This window comes from Symphalangus syndactylus, chromosome 12, assembly GCF_028878055.3.
Source record: "Symphalangus syndactylus isolate Jambi chromosome 12, NHGRI_mSymSyn1-v2.1_pri, whole genome shotgun sequence".
NCBI classification, from domain to species: domain Eukaryota; kingdom Metazoa; phylum Chordata; class Mammalia; order Primates; family Hylobatidae; genus Symphalangus; species Symphalangus syndactylus.
In genome coordinates, this window is record NC_072441.2 from 143,843,458 (window position 1) to 143,857,615 (window position 14,158).

Consider the following 14,158-nt stretch of genomic DNA (forward strand, 5'->3'; position numbering starts at 1 on the left):
TCATATAAGTGGAATTGCACAATGTGTCTGACTTCCTTCACTTAACTAATGTTTTCAGAGTTCATCTATATTGTAGCATGTAGCAAGCCTTGATTCCTTGTTGTTGTTGTTGTTGTTTTGAGATGGAGTTTCGCATTTGTTGCCCAGGCTGAAGTGCAATGGTGCGATCTCGGCTCACCACAGCCTCCACCTCCTGGGTTCAAGAGATTCTCCTACCTCAGCCTCCTGAGTAGCTGGGATTACAGGCATGCGCCACCACACCTGGCTAATTTTTTGCATTTTTAGTAGAGATGGGGTTTCTCCATGTTGGTCAGGCTGGTCTGAAACTCCCGACCGCAGGTAAGCCACCCACCTCAGCCCCACAAAATGCTGGGATTACAGGCATGAGCCACCATGCCCGGCCGCCTTGATTCCTTTTTATGGTTGAATACTATTCCATTGTATGGCTATGCCACATTTTGTATATTCATTCATCACTTGATAGACATTTGGGTTGTTTCCACTTTTTGATAACTATGAATAACATTGCTATGAACATTCGTGTTCAAGTTTTTATGTGAAAACATTTTCATTTATCTTGGGTATATGCCTAAGAGCAGAATTGCTATGGTGACTATGTTTAACATTTTGAGGAACCACCAACTTGTTTTTGAAAGCAGCTGCACCATTTTACATTTCCATCAGTAATGATGAGAGTTCCAGTTTCTCCACATCCCCACCTACGCTTGTGGAGTCTTTTTGACTATAACACCCCAGTGGGTGTGAAGTGATATCTCATTGTGGGTTTGATTTGTATTGCCCTAATGACTAACAATGTTAAACATCTTTTCATGTATGTATTGGCTATTTATATATCCTCTTTGGAGAAATGTTTATTCAAATCCTTTGCCTTTTTAAAATTGGGCTATTTGTCTTTTTATTGTTGATTTGTAGGGGTTCTTTATAGTTTCTGGATAGAAGTCTCATCCAAGGACCTTTTAATATGCTGTGCTCAATCACTTGGAATGAATGAGAGGGAAGGGACTCAGGAGCAAACAGGCAAAAGGAGCCGCTGAATGACTGCTGGCAGCTCAGGCCACCCCATGAAGCTCACTCTTTTGGGATTTCTTTCAGCCGAGTGTGGAGGGACAGTGAGAGGAGAGGTGTCGGGGCAGGTGCTGTCACCCGGGTATCCAGCTCCCTATGAACATAATCTCAACTGCATCTGGACCATCGAAGCAGAGGCCGGCTGCACCATTGGGTAAGTGTCAGGGCTGGCGAAGTAACCATCGCCAGTTGTTCAGGGGAGCCATCATCGGCATCATCACCAGGCCTTCCAGCCAGTGCCTGGCCCGCCTGCCTCACCTGGAGAACCTTGTGATCAATAGCGGTTGCTATGCTGGATGCCTTAGAAAATCTAGAAAGTTCCGTCTCAGCCTCTCAGGGCTCCATGCCAAGTCCATACACCTCACTGGCCCAGATAGCACAGTTACAGCAGAGTAGCTGAGGGCATGGATCAAAGGCACGCAGACCCCCATTTGAATCCAACCCTTCCATGTACTGTTTGCAGGACTTTGGGGAAGTTCCTTATCGTCTCTGCATCTCGTTGTCCTCTTCTGTCGAGTATGGATCTCAGGATAAAGCACTTGAATGAGATACTGCATATAACATGCTCAGTATCGTACTTGGAACATAGTGAATATTTAATAACAGTTGCTGTGGTTATTTCTGACAGTTAGCATGTGCTAACTCAGCTTTAGCTATATGGCCCCCGGCAGATTGCTTCCCTTTTTTAGGCTGTTTCCTCATCTTTAGAATGAGGACAGAAATGCTTGTATTTTAGAGTTGTGGAGGAAGTAAATAGCAAAAGACAAGCAGTGGTATGTACTTCTTCAAAAGATAAATTCCTTCAAAATAGGTATCCCATCAAAATGTAACTTCCTTCCAGGAATTCCTTATTGGAATTTCAAGGAGTCAGAGGAGAAAGAACCATCACCATTTACTGAGCACAGAGCCTACCTTATTAACTCCCTGCAATAGCCCTACTGATAATAATAAGAATAAGCCCTAATAACAAATAGGCATTATTGTAATTCCCATTTTATAGATGAGAAAACTCAGATTCCAAGAGGATGCATAGCATTTCTAAGTTTGCACAGGGAATCAAAACTCTGAGATCTGAACCCAGGTCTTTCTGAATCTTCGCACTATTGCCCTGCTGGCAAAATGGGGCCTTGAGCCGTGGCTCAGGTGAGTTAGGAGGAAAAGGGCAGGTTGGGGTAGCAGTATGAGCGGAGGTGTGAAAGGAGGATAGAACAAGGGAATTGGGGAGGAAACAGTCTGGCTGGAGTAGGGGAAACACATAGATAAGGAATGGGAGATAGATAGGGTTAAAGTATAGCCTGGTTATGGACCATCTTAAATGCCAATAACTAAGAGGGAGCCATGGAAGGTTCTTGAGCAGGGTCAGTCCACCAGGGTTATTTGCAGTGTAGAGAGCTCATGGGGAGGCACCATCAGGAGTCTGTTACAATGATCCAGGAAGTAAGTGCTAAGGATTTGGAATAGTGAGGAGCCAAGAAAAGGAACAGAAGTGTAGCCAGGAGAAGATTCCTGCACGTAAGAGTTTCCAGTTAAGGAGAACTGGCTGAATGGGTGTTTTGCTGCAAGAAATACAGATATTCACTGATGTACACAGTTCAATTAATGTTAAAGAAATGTATTAAGTATTTAATATGTACAAATTTTTTAGCTACACTCTGAGCAAAATAAGGTCAGCAGTGTACACAGGGACTTTGCATTGTTAGGGGGACAAGTTAAACATGCACATTCATCCCGCACAGCACTGCTGGTATAACCTTCTGAAAGCATACCTGATCAAGTCACCCTCTGATTAGAAACCTTCCATGGCCACCCCACGCTCACAGAATAAAAGATAAACATTTTATTCTGGCCTTTGAGGCTACAGCAACTTCAACCTCCCTCCTCAACCTTATTTTCCACTTCTCTTCAATGACATTCTGGCAAAGCAGAATTATTGGTGACCCCTGTACATGGCCTAGCTGAGGGCCTTTGTTTCTACTCTGCCCTTCCTCTGGAACGCCCTCTTCCCTCTAAAGGCTTACATCTAAAATTATCCATCCCTCAAAGTCAAGTGCAAATGTCAGCTCACCCAGGAGGTCATCCCTCACCCCCTCTCTTGCGGGGCTCCTCGGAGTCCTTTCTGCCTCTTCTGAACTTCCGTTGCCTGTTGCATATATCTTCCTGATGACACTGACCACTTTTCTCCTTTATTTGTGCTCATGCCTTACCTCCCCTCCTGGAGCTGTGGTCTCTGCCTGATTCATCTTTGCAAGTCTCCCAGCTCTTAGCACAGTGCCCCCGGCTCAACAAGTGTCAAGTGTTTGACGAATGAAAGAATGAATGAAGCAAGACCCAAGTATAAAGGTAGTAATATGCCTAGTGGATCTATGATAGTTCCTTAGTGACTAGTGGTTGAACAATGAGTGGATCAAGAACATAATGACTATTTGACTTTAGTGTACACATGTGCAAATCAAGAGGTTTTCTCACTTTCTTCACTGGGAACATCATTCATGGATGCATTCATTCCCTCATATTCACAAATATCTGTTGGTTTACTACCTGGCTGTGCCTGTGCCAGGTGCTGGCATTACATAAATGAATGAGATGTGGCCATGGTTCACAGAGAGCAGACGCACATGTCTGTGCAGAACAAGGTGGTGGCACAGTGAGGAAGGGGAATGAAAAAGCAGGACAGGAGGAGATGGGAGAAGTTATTCTGGAAAAGGTGACCCTTGAGCTGAGTCCTGAAGGAAGGAGAGGAGGTTGCCAGGTAGCCAAGGAGGAAGGTGGGTGGGAGGGTAATGGGCTTCTAGGCAGAGTGAAGCAGCGTGGTCAGCCTCAAGGAACTTGAAATGGTTCCTGCAGCTGGATGATCGATCACCTGCGATTTGGTGGGTGGCGGCATTCATGGGAGATGAAGCTGGTGGTGGAGGCTGTGGGGAGCAGAGAGGGCCTTGGGGCTATGAGGCTGCGTTTTGACAGCTCCTGGCAGTTTTTGGAGAATGGGCGGAGTGGGACGGGCTGGGGCTGGAAGCCCAGTGAGGAAGCTGTCTCCAGAGTGTGGCTGGGGACAAGGAGGCCAGAAGCCAGGCAGTGGCAGTGGAGATGGAGAAAAAGAAAATTCAGGGGACATTCAAGTGATCACACCGACTTTTCTCAACTACCGTTTATGACAACAGTACACCAAGTACCTGCGCATCTACCGCCTACACCCAAATGGCGTTACTATTTTGCCATATATGCTTATGTGCTTTCTTTGTTCTTCTCTTTCCATCCTTTTGTTGTCCTTTTTGCTGAGCCGCTGGAATGTACACTGTCAACATCATGATACTTCATTTCTAGATGCTTTGGCACACATCCGCTAAAGAGAAGGATGTGTTCATCCATGGCATAGCGGCCGCAACGTGCCTAAAAGGCACAGCATTAATTCTCTGGGAATTAAGGAGAGCAGAGCAGGTCTAGGTGTGGCTGGCACAAGGAAATTACAAGAAATTGATGAATGGATTTCTGGGCAGTAGTGAGGACCGTTTTCACTGATGAGAATGGTGGCTATGGGGGTGGAGGGGAGACAGGAGATGCCCTTTCTAGCCCTCAGGAAGACGAGATCAAAACCAATACAGGAAACGTCCTCTCCAGAGTAACATAGCAAGAAATATGAAGTCATGGGGGGCATGCTGAGGATCCCAAAATGGGAAATAGTCCGAAGAAGGTAAAGATTACATCAGTCCTTAGTCTGGATGGCTTCGTGGAGCCACAGCAACCTCAAAGGAGCTAATGTGAAGTGAGAAGAGGTCTTCCCAGTTTCATTGAGAGCTGCAGAAAGGTGGAGATAGAGTGGCAAGACACTGTCCCTTCCTCATTCTCCCACCCCAGCCTGCCATCCCAGCCAGTATGCATAGCATGCACACGTACAGCTGCACTTATGTGTGCTCACTCGGTCCTCCCCCTTTCCCTCCCCTTCCCTCCTTCTTTCCCACTCCCTCTCTCCCTCTCCTTCCCTCCTTCTTTCCCACTCCCTCTCTCCCTCCCTCCCTCCCCTTCCCTCCTTCTTTCCCACTCCCTCTCTCCCTCTCCTTCCCTCCTTCTTTCCCACTCCCTCTCTCCCTCTCCTTCCCTCCTTCTTTCCCACTTCTTCTCTCCCTCCCTCCCTCCCCTTCCCTCCTTCTTTACCACTCCCTCTCTCCCTCCCCTTCCTTCCTTCTTTCCCACTCCCTCTCTCCCTCTCTCCCTCTCCTTCCCTCCTTCTTTCCCACTCCCTCTCTCCCTCTCCTTCCCTCCTTCCTTCCCTCCTTCCTTCCCACTCCCTCTCTCCCTCTCTCCCTCCCTCTCTCCCTCTCTCCCTCTCTCCCTCTCTCCCTCTCCTTCCCTCCTTCTTTCCCACTCCCTCTCTTCCTCTCCTTCCCTCCCTCTCTCTCTCTTTCTCCTCTCCCTCCCTCTCCCTCAGCCCCCAACACACAGACACACCTGTCTTGAATAACCAGCAGCAAAGTTAGGATAACTCACACTCATAATTAGACAAACACAAAAAGCCCCTTTGTGTTTGAGTCCTTATTTAGTTATTATCTTTTTTATTAGAAATATCTTTATAGAATTTTTCTATATACAAATTAGGTACTCTCTTTTTTTTGGAGGAGGGTTGGACAGTCTTGTTCTGTTGCCCAGGCTGGAATACAGTGGCACTGTCTCAGCTTACTGCAACCCCTACCTTCCAGGTGCAAGCAATTCTCATGCCTCAGCCTCCCAAGTAGCTGGGATTACAGGCGAGCGCCATCACACCTGGCTAATTTTTGTAGAGACAGGGTTTCACCGTGTTGGCCAGGCTGGTCTCGAACTCCTGGCCTCAAGCGATTCTCCTGCCTCAGCCTCCCAAAGTGCTGGGATTACAGGTGTGAGCTACTGCACCCAGCCAGTTAATCATTTTTTTAAATTCAAAATTTAAACAAATTTATAAACTCGAAACGTTTCCACAATCTTACTCTGTAATCTTACCCCTCCTCACACCCCACATAAAATAACTATTAATGTCTGTTTGTTCTACTTATTCTTTTGGATATTTTGTGTGCCAATGTTTACATGAAGCAAATGTAATGCACATGTTTCTAAACCAAGTTCATCCACATGCATGGCTTAGTAACTTGTTTTTGTTTTACTACTTAATTATATGTCACCATCTCATCAGGTCAATGTCTATAGATCTGCCTCATCCTGTTTGATGGGTACAGAGAATTCTATTGTATGCACCACCATAATTTATTTAACTATTCCCCCGTTGAATAAGTGAATCTTTTCAGCTTTTCACTCCAACATTCTTATTCCTGAGTCTTCCAACAGTTGTCCATTTATTTCCTTAGGATATATTTTCAGGAGGCAAATTTTGATACGTGACCTCAAATTTTCCTCTAGATATTATAGCAATTTACAAGTCCATCAGAAGTCTATGGGAAGGCCTGCTACCCCACGCAGTATCACTAGACATTGTCAATACTTTCAGTCTTCACCACTTAGATGGACAATAGGATATTTAATTGTCTTTGCTGTTTCTGGTTCTTTGTGTGTTTTTTGTTTAGACAATTTGTCTTTTTCATATAGAGTGTTCAACTGGGCTCATTTCTAGTCTATAACTCATATAGGTTTCTCTTAAATCCAATAATATTTAAGAATTTTTTCAGTTACTAAGTGGTTTATAGATTTTTGTATGCTTTTCGTTATTTTTATTTTGACTGCATTGTGCCTTTTTTTACTTTTCAAATTTTTTTGTTTTATTTATGTTCCATGGGCATTGAAGAATATGAAACGAGTACAAGGGGCTATATTTCTTTTACATAAAATGTATTATGCTTTCTTTCAAACAAAATACATTATGCTTCTGTATTGCTTTTTTTTATTGTTAACTCTTCCTGTTGTTAGCTGATCTGCTTTAATTGGCTTTTTGTTCTAGTGATTTCAGAGTTCTATATCCTGTTTTTATTTTGCCAGTGATCTTGTGTTTTCATTAATTCAGTTCTCAACAGTAATTATCCTGTTCTTTACCTTTTTATTTTGGAAATCTTGCTTTTGTTTTTATTTCAAGGAAACTACGTTTTCTGTTTCTAGACTGCTCTCGACAGCCTACTTTTGTTTTTATCAATATGTTATCATCTTGTATCTCTGAGAATACTATTTGTGTTTTGTTTTACAATGTTGTCGGTTTTTCCCTGTGTCAATTGCATTTTGCACTTGGGCTATTTGGTTTGATTATTCAGCTGGATTCTTTATGTCCCATGAGTTTTATTGTTTATTCACTATCAAGTCATAGCTAAGAGCTGGTCTCTGGTACCAGCCTACCTGAACTCTTATTTGCTGTGTTGCTCAGGGAGCTCTTTAAGCCCTCTGTGCCTCAGTTCTCTTATCTTTAAGATGGTAATTAAAGAGGGTACCCTCCTTAAGTTTGCTGTGAAGATTGAGTGAACATATATAAAGCACCTAGAACGTGGCTGGCTCATAATTCCCAAATGATGAGAACTCCCACCTGGAGCTAGGTGGATAGTTGTTCATTTTACCCAAACAGAGTATTCCTAAGCACAGCAGGCTGTAAGTCACCCCTAAAGGATCTCAGGTGGTGGGTGCTGTACTGTGGGTGGGAGTAGGTGTGCTAGGTGGGAAGGGACATGGGCTAGGCAGCAGGCTAGCCCATGAGGCTATTTCCAGGGGCACAGACAGGAGAAGGCTTTCAGATGCATCTCCCTACCCTGCTTCAGCCCTGATCCAGCACTGAGGGTGACCAGAGGGATCTGTAGCCAGGTTTGCTCCAGCAAGCTGGGCAAGGATGGTCCCTTCCCAGGAGTGCCCAAGAGGCGAAGTGGTTGGCTGCAGGAATCTACAGGCAGGCTTACCCTTGGGTGTGGTCCAAGCTGGAAAATGGGTCCTGCCTGGATGTGTGTGACGAGAGTGGAATGGAAGGCAGCCCCTTTCCTTGAACCCTGGTGAGACCTACGGCATCTGGCAAGTGCTTCTTCCTAAGTGTCAAGAATGGGGTGGATGGGCTAATGCACTCCATCCAGGCCTGGCAGCTGACAGCAGGAGGGCAGACCCAGGAGCTTCTCCCTCCCTGTCACCCTTACCTGTGTCATCAGTACATAGAACACAGAAGTTTCATCCTATAAGAGTGGAACCTCTTCTCAGCTTCTGGTGTTGAGCTGGAGGGTTTTGTTTTGTTTTGTTTTGCTTTTGTTTTTGTTTTGTTTTTAATAATCAGTGGGCCAGCTCAGATGAAAACTGGATAAGAAAGGGAGGGAAAGCCCTTTGCTCTTGGTTCTGCCCCTCTATCTAACATTTATCAAATACCTATAGCACACCAGGTTCTGAATCAGTTATTACTGTCCCCATTTTATAGATGAGATCATCGAGGCCTAGAAAGGATAAATGACCTTCCTTGAGATCTGACAATTACCCAGTAATGTGGACTTGGAACATGTTCTGTCTAACGTCGGTCTTTGCTCTTTCCCGTCTGCCATTCAGGCTGTAGTCTGATTCCATCTAACAAAATATGCAATGAATACCTGCTCTGTGCCGGAGACTGTGTGATGCTGTGCAGTCGGAAACACAAAGTCCAGACCAAGGCCAGGCCTTGTCTGCCAAGAGTTCACATTCTAGTGGGGAAATAGTCAAACAGACAGGTACCTCCGAGGTAAAATAGATGCTGTAAGTGCAAGCCAAGTAATGGAGTTCAGTAACAGAGAAGAGAGAGAGGAGTTCTGCCTGGGACTGTAGAGGCAATCTTTCCAGCTAGGGGTAAGAGAGCAAAGGTATGAACATAGGGGAAAATATAGGATCTGGCCACGAAAGGGCACTCACTTGACGTGGCTGGAGCTGCATGCATGTGGGCAAATAAGGCTGTGTGGGTAAGGAGGAGTCTTTACACACTGAAGGCCAAGACAAGAACTCTGAATGGATTTCTCAGTATAATAAGGAGCTGTTGGAACATTTTAAAGGCAGTAACAACATTCAGTCCAATTTAAAAACTTGGAGCATTTACTAGTGCTGGGCATTCTGCCAGGCACGGGGGTATAAATATAAATAAGAAACAGCTTTTCCCCTTGAAGGTCTCAGTATTATAGATAGAAATTATATCAGTTAGGAATGAAAATAGAAAAACGGACTGAAGCTGGCTTCAACAGATGGGGGTTCATTTTTCTCCTGGAACAAGAATCTGAAGGTCCCATCCAGACTTGGTACCGCTGCTCAGGAAGCCATAACCTTCCTTCTTGGTCTGCCATCCTGAGGCTTTCATCCTCATGGCTACCTAGTTGGATGCCACAGCTCCAGACATTACGTCTGTGTTCCAGTCTAAAAGAAGAGGGAAGAGGAAAGGGCACGGAGCTCTCTCCTAATGAAAGTTTGCTTGTGTATTTGGGAAGAACCACTATCCTTAGAGATATTGTCCTACATGTCATTAGTCAGAACTTGCCACGCCTGGCAGGGAAAAAGTGGGAAATCAATTTTGCTTTGCTTTTAGAGCCTCAATAGTAGAGAGAAATGAGAGGTTTGGAGATGAAGCACAGATCATCCAACCCACAGTTTCTGCTATAGATTCTAAGATAATGTGATGAATGCTACAGTAGAAGTATGCACGAAACACAATAGCAAAGTGTCTGCAAGGACAGATCATAATTCTGTATGGCAGTTGGGGGTGGGCTACAGAGAGGAAGCACCTTTCCAGCTGCACTTTAAAGAACGGTAGGAGCTCACCATGCAGGGTGGAGGTGAGACCCTCCCAGGCATGTGAAAAGGAGGAAGATATGAATGTACACAGCTGCTTCTGGAAGAGCTCATTGTCTAGGGGGGATATGAGCACTTCAGGAAGATCTGTGGCAGCAGTGCAGAGGATAAATTGGCTGGGAAGCCAGGGAGGACCCTAGGAGCACTGTTGAGGGATCCTGGTTATATTCAAAAGAACTGAGCCATTTCTTTTTTTTTTATTATTATACTTTAGGTTTTAGGGTACATGTGCACAATGTGCAGGTTTTTTACATATGTATCCATGTGCCATGTTGATTTCCTGCACCCATCAACTCGTCATTTAGCATTAGGTGTATCTCCTAATGCTGTCCCTCCCCCCTCCCCCCACCCCACAACAGTCCCCGGAGTGTGATGTTCCCCTTCCTGTGTCCATGAGTTCTCATTGTTCAATTCCCACCTATGAGTGAGAACATGCGGTGTTTGGTTTTTTGTCCCTGCGATAGTTTACTGAGAATGTTTTCCAGTTTCATCCATGTCCCTACAAAGGACACGAACTCATCATTTTTTATGGCTGCATAGTATTCCATGGTGTATATGTGCCACATTTTCTTAATCCAGTCTATTCTTGTTGGACATTTGGGTTATGCGCAAATGTGGTTCGGGTTGAAGCTACAGTTGTCTGGCTTCATGGAGGGGGAAGGAGGAAGGGAGGGGAGACAGTCCTCTGCTGATGTGCTTTCCCTGCAGAGATCTGGGACCCATGGAAGGTAGAGAACTTCTCACTCTGGACACTCGGATTTCTGCTCCTAATGCCCATGAAGTTCATATTTGGCTAATAGTCCTTGTTTTTTAACTTCAGGGGTACTTCTTAATGATTAACTTACAGGGAAAACTGAAAACTCCATTCTTGGATTTCGGTCACCATGCAGCAGGCATTGGGGGACATGGTTTTGATTAACCAGGACCCCTGCCCAGTGGAGCTTGTCTTTCTGGGAGGATGCTGGGCTAGAAAAACATCTGGCTGTGCCTGAAGCCTGGATTCCCTTGCTGTCGTTTCAGATCAGTCACAGGGCAGCAATTCCCCACTGTGGTCAGTGTTGCCTCCCTCCAGCCAGCAAGTGGGTAGCTGGCTCAGAGGAGGCAGAAGGCACCAGAAGTGAAGCTTGTATTCACAGCTCTTGCCAGGAATTATGGCCGCAGGTTCAGCAGCTTCCAGAGGGTTTATTTCTGAGCAAGTACAGCAAGTTAAACCTTAAACAGAGAAGGTCCATGTACTTACACTGCAAGAGCCAACCTCCTAAAGGAACTGAACAGAGAAGCACACACACAGTGGGGTACTCCTTTGTCAGATTTAAGGCTTCAACAAATCGGGGAATAGCCAAAAGGAATGTACACATTGTTTGAAGGAGAGGATGTGGATAGCCTGGTAGCTATAAATGTAGCTTTGAGAATGGTGGCACTTTCTGGTCATTCAGTTTTTCATAGAACACATCTAGAGAAAGAAACACAAACTACTTCAAATTATCCTCATACAATAATCCAACTGAGCTACACTGAGTAGTTGAATTGGCCAGAATACATCAACTTGACTGCCAGTTTCAGATCCCAAAACTGAATTCCAACATCTCAGGAGGAAAATAAACTATTCAACCAAAGAAATGCACATTCCCTGTGGGTTGACCACACTGAACCAGTATAGATCTCTCCCTTTCCAAAAATAAGTAAAGAAATAAGCAAAAAAATACATAAACTTGTGTGATGCCACTTAAAACATACCATTCATTAAAAGCGAACCATTTCCGTAAAAAAACACAAAAATTTTTGTCTAAACATGTTTTACTATAATAGACAAGAAAATTTAAATGGGTATAGACATAATAATCTCATTTAAATATAAGCAATATGGATGATCAATAGAAGGTGGATGATGAAATGTGGGAGGAGAGATTCTGAGATAGACAGACATTGATGAAGGTAAGAAAGGAATGCGAAGAAATTAAACACACAGTAACAACTAAAATCCACCATAGCAGCATTTGCCTTGTAAGAAATAAAAGCATAGAAGTAGTAGACAAGCTAGACTCTAAGAAATAAAAGCATTGAAGTAGTAGACAAGCTAGACTCTAAGTAATAAAAGCATTGAAGTAGTAGACAAGCTAGACTCTGAGTAATAAAAGCATTGAAGTAGTAGACGAGCTAGACTCTAAGTAATGAAAAGTAGACAAACATGGAAGACAGAGTGCCAATCCAGGAAGCACAAATGCAGAAGAGCAATCAAACGGAGCAGAAGGAATAATAAAATACAAAAGGCCATCACCTCCCCTGGGGAAAAGGTGGGGAGTGGGGTGACCAGGAATAAAATGTCCTCAGTGAAGTGAAAGGATTCATTGAATTTCCAGGCAAAAAATAAATTAGATACAACGTGATGAAAAATGAAATCATTCCAAGGGGTGGGAGTGCTTACTCCACAAAGAAATTCAGGGCTCTAGACCTTGGGTGAGGTAGAAGGGAAAGGGGGAGGCAGAGGCCACCTCTGGAGCAGACCAAGGGTATAGGAGCTCAGGATGAATCATAAAAAATCCCTACAAGCATTTGGCAAAACCGACTCACACAAGCAAGTACACAAGTATAGAATCATCCCTCATTCTATAAAATATTCATTTGCAAAACCACCACAACTAATCCAACCCTCCTAAGACTCCTTTTCCGTAATACCAAAGTCCAAAGTCAGTGGTGTTATTGGTCTCAAGAATGGTTGATTCAGCCAGGAAATATGATTCACTGACAAAGGTAACATATTATCCTCAGATATGCACAAAAGCCACATAAAATTGGCTCTCATCGGCTTCCTGAGGAACTTACAAAAACATTGTAGTAGGCTGAATGGTGGCCCCCAAAAATGTGAGGTTCTAATGCGTGGAACCTGTAAATATTGCCTTATTTGGATAAAGGGTCTCTGCAGGTGTGATTAAATTAAGGATTTTGAAATGATGGGGTTATCCTGGATTATCTGGGTGAGCCCTAGATGCAACCATGTGCAACTTTGTAAGAAGAAGACAGAGGGAGATTTTATGCACGTAGAGGAGAAGGTGATTCAAAGACAGAGGTAGAGGTTAGAGTGATATAGCCATAAGCCAAGGAATGCCAACAGCATCAGAAATTGGAAGAGGCAGGAACAGAGTCTATTCTGGAGCTTCCAGAGGGAGCATGGCCCTACTGACGCATTGATTGAAGCACAGCAATACTGATTTCAGACGTCTGGCCTCCAGAACTATGAAAGAATAAATTTCTGGTTTTGTTTATGTTCCTTTGTTTGTTTGATTTGGAGTCTTGCTCTGTTGCCCAGGCTGGAGTGCAGTGGCGCGATCTCAGCTCACTGCAACCTCCACCTCCTGGGTTCAAGTGATTCTCCTTCCTCAGCCTCCCGAGTATCCGGGGTTAAAGGCACCTGCCACCACACCCGGCTAATTTTTGTACTTTTAGTAGAGACGGGGTTTCACCATGTTTGCCAGGTTGGTCTAGAACTCCTGACCTCAGGTGATCTACCTGCCTCCGCCTCCCAAAGTGCTGGGATTACAGTCATGAGCCACCATGCCTGGCCAAATTTCTAGTGTTTTAAGCCACCAAGTTTGTTGTAATATGTTACAGCATCCACAGGAAGCTAATACAGACATATAATTTTTAGCCTGCTGAGATGTTTAGAAAAACTACACGGTACTAAGAATTGGTGACCATGAAAGATTGTGCGTAACTTGGGCCTCCAGTCCCTACTTAGATTGTCAATGGTTTGATGGCTGGGAGAGGGCATAGGGAAAGGTAAAACCTTTTTAAGATTTACTGTCTTACATAAGAAGAAGTAAAATGGTATAATATGTTATTTTTCTTAAATTTGATGATTAGAGAAAATACAAGTTTAGGAGTACTTTTGAAAATGCTTAAAGACAATCACCCATAGAATTTAAAATAAAATATGTACTTTGCAAATCACTAAAGAAAACTTACAAACTAAGAATTATTACCCAAAAAAGCAAGAAAATATAATAAACAAAAGCATAAAACACAGCCAGGCATGGTGTCTCATGCCTGTAATCCCAGCACTTTGGGAGGCTGAGGGAGGTGAATCACTTGAGGCCAGGAGTTCGAGACCAGCATGGTCAACCCGGCTAAAGCCCATCTCTACTAAAAATAGAAAAATTAGCCAGGCATGGTGGCATGCACCTGTAGTCCCAGCTACTCAGGAGGCTGAGGCATGAGAATCACTTGAACACGGGAGGCAGAGCTTATAGTGGGCTTAGATCATGCCACTGCACTCTCGCCTGGGTGCCAGAGTGAGACTCTGTCTCAAAAAAAAAACGTAAAACAGGATGATGGAAAT

At 44.2% G+C, this 14,158-nt stretch overlaps 1 protein-coding gene across 6 annotated transcripts in view; it reads left to right on the forward strand.

Moving 5' to 3' along the window:
• Window positions 1-14,158, forward strand: part of CSMD2 (CUB and Sushi multiple domains 2) — a 645,703-nt gene that overhangs the window by 475,635 nt on the left and 155,910 nt on the right. For all 6 annotated transcript variants that reach the window (XM_055254886.2, XM_055254887.2, XM_055254889.2 and 3 more), the window contains one exon: window positions 1,114-1,240. In XM_055254886.2, the coding sequence (XP_055110861.1) occupies window positions 1,114-1,240 (127 nt within the window). The remainder of the gene's footprint in view (window positions 1-1,113; window positions 1,241-14,158) is intronic.